The 13,716-nt window shown below is 42.8% G+C and overlaps 1 protein-coding gene across 2 annotated transcripts in view; it reads left to right on the top strand.

Annotated features, from left to right (window-relative positions):
- FMN1 (formin 1) overlaps positions 1–13,716 on the top strand; it is a 236,426-nt gene that overhangs the window by 38,013 nt on the left and 184,697 nt on the right. For both annotated transcript variants that reach the window (XM_025197756.1, XM_025197755.1), the window contains one exon: positions 9,290–9,351. In XM_025197756.1, coding sequence (XP_025053541.1) covers positions 9,290–9,351 — 62 coding nt within the window. The remainder of the gene's footprint in view (positions 1–9,289; positions 9,352–13,716) is intronic.

Below are 13,716 nucleotides of genomic sequence, written 5' to 3'. Positions count from 1 at the left end.
CTCAGATTTTTCTAATATCTATCCCTAGCCCATGTGCTTCAGCAGATATTCTTTTCCAAACTGCTCCCTGCCATCTATGCACAAAACCCTTAAACACTGCTAAAGTGTACTTTTTTGCTTGGCTGAAGGCTTGAGGTAAAGCACATATTGTGCCTTGAAGCATGTTCCTGTCCCATGAATAACACATGCCCACCAATCTCAGGGGGTGCGCATGCACCCACATGCACCCCCTACGTGTTGCCAATGTCCTGTCCCTCTCTCTCTGCAGTATTAAGGTACATAAAGAATGTGCTACTGAGCTTATGTTTGGATAGTCATTTAGTTCTTTCCCACAGTTCCCAGAGTCTGTCTGGCATAGCTTTTTACTCCCAGTAAGCTTTCTGTGCACTGTCAAAGCTACCTTGTGGCTCTGTATTTAGCTGGTCATTGTTTAACTTTTAATTTAACACAGCCTGTTTCATTTTCAACACAACCCACTCAGCCTAGGCAAACAGAAAATGATTCATTTGGCATTTTGTTTGTTGGCTGGAGGAGCACGCTAAGATTCTGATTAACAGCTAGTGTGAGGACTGTAGAGGCCATAGGTTTGGAAGAAGCACCAGAAATCTGCTCTTAGAAGGAAAGGTTTTCAAGATGCTGATGAGTCTGGATTCAACAGCTCAGCGAACACATTAAGCACCTCAGATTTACCAGCAGGTCCAGCTGGTACATGGCAAAGGACAGGAATGGCAATTTTTGGCAGTTTCTCTTCTACCAGCTTCTATACTAAAGACTTGCACCAGGTGCTCACCAATGCTGCAGTATGAAGCCTACATTCCAGGATACTCATTTCTTGGGATAGAATAGCATTCATGTCAAACCAGAGGTGAAGAGAATGGGACAGGACTGGAGAAGAACCTGGTATCAGACGAAGAAGAGTCACAGGAGCATATCCCAGAACAAAGCATAGCACCAGCTTTAGATCAAGACAAAAGAGAATGGGCCAGGATAATCTGAGGCTAAATGCCAAAGACATGTTCAGAGATGGGCCTGGGGAACATCTGAGAGAGGAAGCAGCACTATGTGACCCAGAACAAGAACCTGGTAAGTGACACTAATGATAATGAAAACAACAACCATAACAATAATAGTAATGAAAATGTAGGCATGTTGTTACCAAAATTTCAGTTCAACTGCAAGGTATTTCTTGCCTATCTCCAGTGTAACTATTGATAAAAAAGGAGTTGGATTTTATTTCTGTTCTAGAAGCAGGACACACCCTTCCACTTTTGCATACCATGACCACATGGGAAGCTAGATAGATTCCACGTGCAGAAAAAAAAGATTAGAACAAGCAGGAGATTCGTGTTTGCTAATCCTAAACTTATTTTTAGGAAAAGAAAAGGATCAGAAAAGGTTTAGCATGTATACATATCTGTTTGAGCATATACAGCTCTCTTTGAAACTCTGTCTCATTAGGATGCTCCTACAGAGCTACACTGCTGTTGCAGCTGCATTGCACCACCATCTCAAGCCATCAAAATTATAAATCCTAGGGGCTATTAAGGATAGCAGTATCTGGTTCTTGTCCTCTGGTCTATTTGCACTATATTTCCCATGCTGGTAGAAGGGTCTAGAAGAAAAAACTGTATGGGTCTCTTTCCAAGTGCTAGCAAGCCTCTGCATCCTGGCATTCTGTTAACTTGCCCACATCTTATCTATTACTGGCTTGTAAGGACGGACATTTTTTCATACAAAAATTCTTCAGCAGGGCAAACTTGAAACAGCTGCCTTGCAGCTCACTAGATTTCTGTCATTAGTATGCTATTCACTCACCTAATGCCAAAAAATCTCCTTTGTGTAGATAAATGTATTTCCTCTAGGGGCCTGGAAAAGTAGCTTGCTTTCTTACCCTGGGACTCCAAGTGGATTGATATTCTCTAGGGCCTTCCTGAACCAGGTTAAGAAGAATGCTTGGTAACAGGATCCTGCTAAGGTTACTGTAGTCTGTGGATTGCCAATGTGTAATGCAAGAGTTTTTGAATAGGTCAAATAAATAAAAGCATTCCAAGATGACTTCTGGCTTTTCCAGGGCACATAATGTGAAATAAAGTATGTGTGTATTAAGTGGAGGGAAGTATTCTCCGTGGTCAAAATTAATGTACTTTTTACATCTCTGATGGACTGAGGCATTTACTCTGGAGGGAAGAACTGTCAGTTAGTCATACAGTTCCTCCAACATAGCTGATGGATGCAGGTAGAAGACAGAGTACAACAGAAGGATGTGTATAAAATGCACAGTGCAGTTCTAGATTCAGGTCTTGCTCCAAGACCATTCTCATAGAGTCACATCTTCACTTAAACAGCAGCCAGTACAACTGGATAGCTGTGGTTTTGGGTAGACCATAAACCATTCAAAGAACTGGAGTTCTACCCCTGTACACTCTAGACAACCCATGCAATTCATTCTAGTGGAGTAAGGAGGAAAAGCACATCATACATTTGCACTTTCCATGAAACTGTACTGGTTGCACTGTAGATCAGTGGTGGACAGCCTTCTTGCGTGGCAGCCTGGATGGGCACTGCCCAGTCCCTCCACTGGCTGGATCCAGCGAGCCCCCATCTGGCTACACCAAGGAGGGGAGGGGAGGCAGCTCAAACACAATCCAGCTAAATGGTGGCCCCAACTTGGCCCCATGCGGGGAAGGGAGCATAGCCTAGCCTTGTGGGTGGAAGGGGGTATGGCCCAGCCCCACAGGAAGGATGAAGAGGACATGGCCATGGCTCACAGGGTGAAGGGGAAACAGCCCAGCCCCAGTCTGGCCATGTGGAGGGAAGGGGACATGGTCTAGCTCTGATCTGGCCATGTAGGGGGAGGGTCCTGGCCTAGCTCCACCCCACCCTGTGGGGCTTAGAATTTGGCAACAGGGAGGGGTTGCGGTACTGTCACTGCCATCAAATTTCCCAACCTGTGGAGAGCCGGACTTCAAAGCTTCACAGGCCACATTTGCCTTGTGGGCCGGAGGTTGGGCATCCTTCCTGTAGGTAGTTGATCTGTTCTGACACAGATTGTTCTGATTTTTGTTTTTTTGTTTGCAGGCTGCAAACAAGCCAGCCCAGGCCAGCTGGCTTGGCCACCAATATTTTTATAACGTTTGAATATTTATTTATTTACTTTTAAAATGTTTTGGTTGCATTTATGCCAAAACATAGGTGAATGCTTTGAAAATAAAGAAGGATTACAAGATCTTATATAAAGCTTTTTTGGAAATGAATTTAAATGCATTAATATGCTGCAGCATTCACTAAAATAAGCAACAGCAATATTGCTTACTTGTAGCTTTATAGATCTCATGCAGGGCTAAGGTTACCATATTTCCAGTTTCAAAAAAGAGGACACCTGTTGGGGGTTGGGGAGAGGAAGGCAATATGATTGTGGGGGAGGCAGTGATATGCCCATACCCTACCCCTGCCCCTCACTCCCAAGCTACAATCCCACCCCACCCTTGCTGCTGCCCCTCACTCCTGACCCACAATACCCTCTGACCCACAGTATCCTGTCCCCCCCGACCATGCTGATGCCCCTCTCTCCCAACCCATAGCCCCATCCATCCATGCTGATACCCCTCACTCCCAGCTCCCATCCTCCTGGCACTGTCTGTGCCCTGTGCTCCTGATCCACAGTCCCCTGCCCCCCGCCCCATGCTCCTCACTCCCAAGCCACAGCCCCCAGCTGTGCCAATGCCCCTCACTCCTGACCTGCAGCCCCTTACTTCATCCAGCACTGCAGTGTCTCCCAGCTGCCCTGCCCTTGCAAGTACAGGCACCAGTCCTGGTGCTGCCAGCCAGGACACACATCTCCCTGCTGCCCCCATAGGGCCCCCCCCACCCCTTCCCCCCACTGCAGGGACAAGTGCCTCCTCTGCCTCCCCCACCCTCCTGCAGCCCTCGTGCCCAAACAGCTTCCCCCAGTCCCCCCCGCCAGCCTGCTGGATAGTCCCCAAGCCTTGGCCCTCCAACCCCCGCTCCCCATAGACTTACCTGCATCCAGCTTCCAGGTCTCTGCATCCCTGCCTGGCTGCATCCCGGCCACGTGCATGTGCAGATGCACATGATGCCTCCTGCCTCCAGTCACTCTCCCCTCACTCCCCCCAGCCCCAAGCAGCTTTGCTAGGGCAAACTGGGAAGTTATGGGAAAAATGTTGATGCTGAGCAGAACAAAATCCTGGACATTTGTTAATATTTAAAAAAACTGCCCAGACCAAGATGGGAGGACCCAAAAAGAGGACATGCTTGGGAAAACCCGGACGTATAGAAACCCTATGCAGGGCATTATAGCCCACAGTAACATAAACAGCACTGGCCATTCTGGCATCTAAACCATTTTTTAGTCTTTTGTGATAGATTGATGGATTCCATTATAAACCAGAAGCTGTTCATAATGTATTTACACCTTTTTCAAGATCTTCTGAGCTTGAAGTATGGCCTCACGAGTCACATAGAAGATAAGTTACTCCTCTGAAGTAACAATAGGCACTGGCATCTTATTGTCATTTGGCTGTTAACAAGGTTCCTGCTTGCAAATACTGGTCAATACGCGATCTCCTCACCTTGAGATAATGCACCTTCCCATACACACCATGTTGGTCATCTGCCTCTTTGGTCAACCAAGGCCAGTAGAGTGACTGGGAAGCAGCCTTTATCATTAGCATGTTTCATTCTCCTTGAAGTGGGCAAATTCAGAAAATATGAATTCCATCACTGGTCCCATACATGGACAAGAAAAACTCCTCCATGGGGCTAAACCCATGGGTTTGTTCTAGCAGTAGTCAGAAGCAAGGAGTTTGCAGACTTGCAAGTGTGTTCACTGGATACAATGGCAGGCTAAAAGCACCTAGGGACAAGGAATTAGGAACAATAGATAAGTTCTCCCACAATACACCATGAATAGATCCCAGGAGAGACTCCCTGAAAGATAACCAAAAATCCTTAAACTCAGTGCAGTGCCAGGTGGGCATGGTTAGGCACATACGGTAGTACAAGGTAGATAATCACAGGTGGGTTTAGCTTCGGACTTGGGCACAGGTACACCCTGTAAAGTGAACGTTCCCTAAATGTTTATCTAAGATGTTTCAGTCTCCAAGCTTCTTGATAGAAAAAACTTTGTATGTGGATGTAATAATGTAATGTTGCTTATACAAGGGCTTGGCAACCTGCAGTCTGCAGGCTGGATCAGCCGTATGTAGTAGCTGGGGCCCCTTCTCTGCCTTGTGCTGCTCATCCCCTCTGTAACTGAGTCCTAGTTCTCCCTGCTCTATGTCTCCATAGAGTCCTTTGTACTAAATTCACCACTCCCCATAGCTGGGGGCCGTAGGAATTGTCTGCTCCTTTTTACCTCTTAGAGGCAGTTTTGATTCAGAGCATTTAGTTTGTGTGCAAGACTCATTTTAATTAACTGAGGAAAAGCTTATAAAACCCAGCCAAACTGGCTTAATGAAAAATATACATGGAGAAGTATGAATCACCTTTTTGTTGTCTGTGTCACAAAGTACACTGCAAATTCTTATAATCAGTCCTGTACTTGTCTGGTGGTATCTTTTTCACTGTAACATCTTATACCTGCAGATTAATGTTTGCATAAAAGGAGGAGGTAAAATATGCTTTGCTGGGTGTCAGCAAACTGATTCTTTATCATATTAAAATTAACTTCTGGACAATATTTTTATTTTATCTTACCTTAGAACCTAGGCATCTAGCTTACTAGCATTACAATTCAGCTGGAAAAAATTGTGTTATAGTTTCTAGTTTGAATGAGCAAAAATGTAAATACTATAAGGACTGGTAAATTAAGCTATGGTTTATAGAATTCTATAAGGTATTTTAGATATATATTACAGCAGAACAATATACAATGCTCCAGATAAGCAGCTCCAATAATTGAACATTTGCTTCTATATAGAATTGCTGCATTAATTAGATGACTTGGTTTTGTTATTTTTCATAATCTGCTGCTTTCCAAAACTTCAAGATTTTTAAAATAAGGCTGAGGAGGAGCTGAGGGAGAGAACATAAGATGTGGTATTCAGAACTATTCAGAGTTTGCTAGTTCAGAAACCTGATGCTGAGTGGAAAACTGCTGCTCCTAAAGAATGGTAAAATCCACATTCTCGGCCTGCTGAATAAAATGTGTGATTGTAAACTATCTTTCCTACTGCTGCCTTCTCATGTCCTTGTGACAAGGTAGTTAGCAGAATTTGCAGATTCCTTAGAATCGAACAGGGCCATGCCATAAGCATTTCCAGTTTGGCTTCAAACTTGCAACCCCTGGGCTGTCAACTGCGTGCCTTGGTGCCCATGCTACCCTAGCCCCCATCTGTCATATAATGGGAAATAAAGATAATACGCTTTTTTTTTTCTTTCAAGTAAAATAAAACATTTTTCCTCTTTTTTGCTTTGCCACATTAAGGATGCATGAGATACTGGAGCCTCAGAATATTGATCTAAGCCTGCCCCTTAAAGGTTCTTGTTACCCATTTGGAGACAGGCAGCATCTAAAGAACTAAATAATTATATATTTTATGTACAATCCGATTATGATTACTAGTAGATTTTGTAGTATTTTTTTCTTTCTTGACATGGTTTGCAATATTTACTGCATTTATACGTTAAATTAACAATTTTCATATTCATGATGATTTGGGGAATGTTTCTATGTATAGCAATGTTCTGAGGTCAGGCTGCAAAAGCCTTTTTTGAGGGTGAGGCACCTGTTGCCTTTTGTAAACACCACACTACAAGGAAACCGAGTGATGTGCCAGCAGGGGAGGGTTATTAAATATTAACAGTCTTTTGTTCAAATGGAAATATCCCTGGAGACAGAAAATAACCATAATAAGAAAACTAGGTACCAATCTGAAAATTAAGCAATGCATCACCTAGATTAGTCTGAGCATGGTGTCACCTCAAAAAAAAAAAGGGAATGGAAGTTATAAAAAGGAGTCCTTTTTACCAGCCATTTTAGAGATGCAGGAGCAGAAGGAAGCTAGCTGTAGGAGACAGAAGCTTTATTAAGTGGGGATTTTGGGTGTGTGTGTGTGTGTGTGTGTATATATATATGTGTATGTGTGTGTGTGTGTGTGTGTGTGTGTGTGTGTGTGTATATATATATACACACACACACACATATACACACCTTAACTGACTCTGATTTCATCCCAAATAAAATTCAGAAAATGGATGGAGGAAAATGCTGTTTTATTGTTTTGTCTAGTTCCATGTATTTTTATACTTTATGAAATAAAGAATAATTGTCTACAAAATTTTTCCACAACTTGTGTTATTTTGCTTTAAAATCATAAGGCATTAAAAAAGTAAATTTCAAACAAGTTACCTATAAGGATGGAGTTCTGTCTCTTAAGGGATCTGAAGTGCTCTTGATCTTGCTAAGGAAGATCCCACTTCTGTGTACCAGTAGTCCACTGTCTTTGCACAGAAAGTGTGTCCCAGAGATCAAAGAAAGAAACAGGCCAGGATGCTTCCCACACCAGAGGGAAGATAAAAGCATATGGATCCAAAATGTTGCAAGTGAATATCTACCTTGGGGACCTTGGCCAGAAGAATGACAGAATTACATTCTTAGCTGTATACAGTGAGATTCCTCTGCCATAAATGAAAAGAGAAATTTAATATTTTTCTTTGGTCCTTTTTAGTCTTTGCATGACATTATTTTGCTGTGCCAGGCATTGGGTAATATTCTAAGAGTTGAAGAAATGTCTCCATTAAATATTACCCTTTCTGGCAATCTGAATGGATTCTGTAATTTAGCATTCACAAATATTCCCAAGCAAAGATACAACATGTTCTATAACCAGATGCTAATCTAACATTTTTGCCATGTCAAATGAAGTATTGCAGATAAATTATTCTCTCAAACATGTTCACTCTGCTCTTTTTTCAACAGTCCATGCCAATAAGTTCTGATTTTGCACAACTGAGTTGTGCTGGGAGTAGGGCATTGCCCCTGGCTAAGTATTTACACATGAAGACAGACAGAAGGAGATAAAGTCTTTAGTACCCTAAGGAGGGTTTCCAGCTACACACCAAACATTCAACTACTTCCTTTAAATAATGTAAGCAAGCTCTAACTTGATATGTAAATATAGGCACTAATAGGCTTTTCCACCTAGTAACCATGACAAAATAGCTCTGGTTTTGCTTATGAAATGAAAGATCCCAGTTAAGCGTGTAATCAGTTTAGTTAATACTATCCCACAATGCTTAAAATGTAAGGAGAATAAGTTTAGTAATTTATATCTTCCAACCTGAAATAAAAATACACTTTCATAGTTTTTAAGAGAGTGTTAGGTTATCTAGTCTGATCTTCTCTACAGTGGAAGCTACGAATTTCACCCAGTTAATCATGCATTGAGCCAAATAACTTGTGTTAACTAAAATATATCTTCCAGAAAGGCATTCAGCCTTGATTCGAAGACTTCAAAAGATGGTGAAGCCACTACTTCCCTGGGTAGATTGTTCCATTGGGTAATCACCACCACCCATCCCCTTCCTCCATTAAAAAAAAAAAAAAAGCCTTCTGTCTAATATGAATTTTTCTGACTTTCACTTTCCACCATTCTTCCTGCTATGCTTTTCTTTACTAAAGAATACCTGGGTAACACTGTATTTTTGCCATGAAGGTACTGTACTTAACTACCATACTATTATTACCTTTATATCTTCATTTGTTTAGTTAACCATGCTTGAACTCTCTAGGTCTTTCATTGTGAGACATGTTTCCAGGCCCCAAATTACATTTATAGCCCTTTTGTATCCAAATGTTTTGTCTATAAAGATTATTAGTGTAAAATGTTATAAAATATTTTAATCATAAATGTCTCTTCCAAACCTGTGAATTGTAATAACATACTATCAGCTCTACCTTCAGCCAAAGACAATGTTTTTGTTTCTTCTTGTTACCTACCTCTTACTTTCTTACCTCTTGTTACCTTCTTATTATAACTATTTTTGCTTTGTTTGCCATGTGAGACTTAGCTATCTAACTTGTCCTCAGCATCATTATCAACATTGTCAGTATGGCCACATGTATCTTATGGTCCTGTAACATGCATACTAATCAATGTGATTTATATTTGGTTCTTTGTGAGTTTTTTAAGACTCCTGTTCTTCAGCAGCTTAAATGTGTCTCTGGCCTGGCAGTGTTCAGTGTTATGTGAAATGACAGCATATCAAGAAAGTATTGTATAGTTTTTCACCAGGCCATCTAATGTCATGTGCTTGTTTATCTTTCCAGAGTACCAAGCTGCCATTTTGCACTTAAAGAGAGAACACAAGGAAGAAATTGAAAACTTAAAGGTACATCTTTTTGTGATCTAATTTGTTTAAAAATTGTTTCTTTATTTTTTTCTTTCCTTAACTTCTGTGCAAGTTGTGAGTTTAAATAATGCAACATTTCAAGGATGCTAAAACTCTGGCCCATGGGCAAAATGTGGCCCATGAAGCCATAGGTATCCAGCCTGCAGGGCTCCCCATGGATCAGGAAATTTGGCAGCAGGAGAGTGGTGGCAGGAAATATGCCACCCTCCCATGCTGCCAAATTCCCAAACCCCGAATCCTATGCAACAGGTTGGGACCAAGTCATGCACCCTCCTACTACCCCCATGGCTAAATGAGGTTCACACCCCTCTGCCTGGCCTGGATGGGGCTGGGTCGTGTCTCCTTTCCCCCATGGGGCTGAGTTGGGGCTGGCTCAAGTCTGCTTCCCCCCCACTGAGGGGCTGGCTCAAGCCCCCTTCCCCCTGTGGTGTTGAGTTAGGGATGGGCCACACCCCCTTACTGCTACAAGGCTGGGCCATGGCCCCCTTCTTCCCCCCCACCATGGGGCCAGGTTGGAGCCATGATGCCCCCTGCCCCACTCTGTGTGGCTAAATGGGATTCTGCCATGACTTCCCCAGGACCATCAGCTCATCCAGCCCACTGGTCAAAATGTTTCAGCGCCTCTGGAATGTGTGATATATGTTCTTATTTTAGGAATATTTTTATTTTCTGTCAGAAAGTTAGTGGCAATTGCCTGGCAGCTCAAGTAAGGTTAATATAGTTAAAATCCCTAGGTGTAGTCACAAATGGCTTATAAAGGGCTTTTACAATCTTACTGTAATCTTGGTGTTTGTGTTAGTCATGTATTAGTCATGTAATACACATTACAAAGTACTCCCTCTGACTCAGCAGCTCATTTAAAATATTAAATCTCTAAAGTCTACCTCAGTGATTTTCAACTGAAAAATTTAAGGAGTAGCAGTTTTCTCCTGAAGTGGAGTTGTTCTCTTAAAAAAAAGCCATTCAGATTTCATCTGTGAGAGAACTCTACTAATTATATTAGCTCCACAGTGCTAGAAGTAAAAAGTAGAAAAGGCATTTTTTTTCCCACAAGAGCAAGTTATGGTTGAAAATGTATCATTGGAGCAAATCTGTGGAGGAAGAAGATGGTGCCATTTTTAAACACTTTTCTACCCAGTCCCTTTATTGCACTCCACAACTGTAATGGACTCCACGGTACTTGCTCTATTTCCACAGTTCATCTATACTGTGGTTATAGTAAATTCATCAATCACTGAATACAAACGCATACAATGTTTCCATTGAATATTAAGAGAAATTGAATGGAAAAAAGCAGAAAGTATGCCTGGGAACATGAAAGGTAACATATTTGCAAAAGCTTTACAAGTAGGGTTTGTTTTCTCATGTCCTATACTATACATCATTGTGTTGTTTCTTCTGGCGCACATTCTCTCAGTGCTTTTGTTCAGGTTGAGGGCTCTATTCCCACCCAACCCTCTCTAATTAGTCCAGGATCCCATCCTCTATCACTCACACATTAAATTTTCAAACAAGCACCTTTGTGCTTCCTCACAAGCTGCTCTTCACCCTTATGAAGAACTCTCTTTAAAACCCACAAAGCCACCTCATTCTTTTCTCTTAGATCTAACTTTAAAAATCCTCCTTTTCAATGATGGCTTCAAAATACTTAACAATTAAGCTGTCATTATGGGACTGTGTTCTATTATGCTGACCACTATCGTCTAATTGTTTACTTGCACTACTGCCAGTTTGTCAATGCATAAGTGCAGACATTTCCGAGACCCAGTCGACATTCACATGGCTTACTTTAAGCTGCATGATCAAGGATCAGGTCTCGCTTGTGCAGACATTTGCCAATGCTGGGACCCATGCCAGGAAAGCAGTCCAAGTAAGTCCAGGTGGGGAAAAGGATGACTGGATCAGGGGGAGCTAGTGGGTCTGTAGTGGGAAGAGTTGCCCATCTGGGTTTGGGAGACACTGGGGAGCTAAAAGTGACCCAGTGAAGATGAGGTTGGTTGAGGAGGGAGAGGAGAAGGTTAGGAAAAGCGCGGCCCCAGGGCTGGGGCAAGTGGCTGGCGTTTCCTAGCCCTGGGGCTATGCTCTGAACATGTACAGATGTTCAGCAGATCAGGCTAACCCATTCATGATCTTACTTAGTGCACCTCCCTAAATGTCTGTACAGATCAGGACTTAGATTGAACTAAGCCTAGTTAGATCAATCTAAGCATAGTGTCTGCACATAGCCTGTATCTTGTCTCTTGTCTCATACTTACATTGTAAGGCTAGAAATAAATGTCATGTTTGTCTCAGGAGAAACCTTTTTGTCTTGGAACCCTACATTTGTACATCTCTGTTGTCCCACTTCAAGTACCTGTGAGGTATGTGCAATAAAAACGTGTTTTGTTTGTTAAAAACGTGCAGTGTTTTCCACCCCGTTTCCCCACTTCCCCATCCTTGAGATGGCCATGTGCATCTGTAGGATTATTGCAGTTCATTTCAGGAACAGGCCAGTCAGGATGTGTGCTCTCACCAGACATCTACTGGTAGAGGATCAACAATGCAGGTTGGAATGGCTACATGTGTAACTGGCTGTATTGCTCTATTTTATCTGACAACTTATATGTAACAAATAGGCCTGTTTGTATCTGAGTCAAAACCTGGGACAATCAGGACTGCCACAAATGTTTATACCAGCAATCAAGCAATTCTATATATCTATCAAGTCTAGGGCTGTCAGAGTCAAGAAATGTCTGGCCAGGATGTAGTCTTCACTCTAAGATTCTCTCTTGTGTGTCAGACGTCAGCAGCCTGGAGGTGGGATGCTGAGGCCCTCCTCCATCCCCCCCACCTCCAGTGGGGTGGATGAGATGGGCTGGTGGTAAGCCCTCTGTCCATGGTGGACTTGAGGACCCCTCCCGGGGATGGGTACCCTCTTGGGAAGGAGGAGGACCTGGGCGGAGGATCTTTTGCTGCTCCAAAGCCTTTCTTTTCTATTCTGCTTCCCTCCTGATGACTCTTCATCCATGGCTATCACTGATTGGTTTCTCTATGTTGTCATCACACTGTCCACATCCTGTGTTGTCAGCCAAATTCCCATTTTCATAAACCTATCACATGCCCACAAGCTAATTTGGGGCTTTACCAGTATCCTAATTTGTTCTGCTCCCCTCAAACTGGAAAACTCCAGCCCACCTCTCTGGGGCCTTGCAAGCTGTTGCCACCTCATTCATATTATGGAACAGTAACAGTGTGGTACATGCCCCCACTTTCCCAGGCTGTGTGTATCCATTGGCCTTGTTGTGTTAGACAGCCTCTCTGCTTCTGAAGACTCAGAAAACTGTATGAGATCCAGGCTTTTAAAAATCAATTAACTTCTGCTGCTCATCCTGAAGCATTCTAATACATACATATATGTACACTTGGCTTGGCAGTGAAGATACTATCTCCATTATCCAAAGGGGAGAACCTAGACATCAAAGGTACCTAAGGGATTAAAAAATTCTGGATAAAGAGAAAGGGTATGAGGAGATGTGCTCTCATGGAGCACAAACTAACAAATAATGCAAGAACAGGTCCTTCAGGAGCAGAATTTGGGGGGGGGGGGGGGGGGGGGGGCGGGGGGGGGGGGGGGGGGGTTAAATTGGGCCAGAAATGATGGGCCCAATTCAAGTTAGTTCACCTGAGTAGGTGAACTAACTTAGAATGGAAACAGGTTAACCCAGTCCAGCAAATGTCTGCACAGGTTAGGAACACAGCTCTGGGTTTGGGAAAGCCCAATTGCTCCTCTAGCCCTGGGACTATGCTCTTCTTACCCACTTGACCCTGACTGGGCTATTTTAAGCCTCCCACCCTCCCCGCCCCTGGAAAAACTACTACCCCTGTGGACCAATGCCCTCCCGCTTTCCACCCCAAGTTACTCACATCAGGTTCCCCGTGCAGCTCCTGGCATTGATGAACACCTGTACATGCTGCTCCTGGTCTATTGCTTTTATTAAACAGTATTAAACCACATGATATTAAACAGGGGGCTGCAAACATTTTGCACGCAGCCATAAAGAAACCAAAAGGATCAGAGATTAAATTAATCTGTTAACTGTGATAACCTCTGTTTTTTTCATTTGCTTTCTTTAGTAATGAATATTAATTGTTAATCCTGAGGATTTTTCTTGTCTCTAATTGTGGTATCACCAAAGACCTGGCAAGAGCCCAATCTGCTTATATTAGAGAGTCACTGGCTTGAATCAGTACTAAGAGAGTGTTTAAGAGTTGGCCTATCATTTCTTGTTTCTCAAGACTACAGTTGTTTGCTCCACACTTCCTTCTCCATACCTTATAGAGCCCCTTGCTACTTCACATTTCAAG

Source organism: Alligator sinensis, unplaced genomic scaffold, assembly GCF_000455745.1.
Source record: "Alligator sinensis unplaced genomic scaffold, ASM45574v1 scaffold262_1, whole genome shotgun sequence".
NCBI lineage: Eukaryota > Metazoa > Chordata > Crocodylia > Alligatoridae > Alligator > Alligator sinensis.
This window is presented reverse-complemented; position numbering and strand designations above follow the sequence as displayed.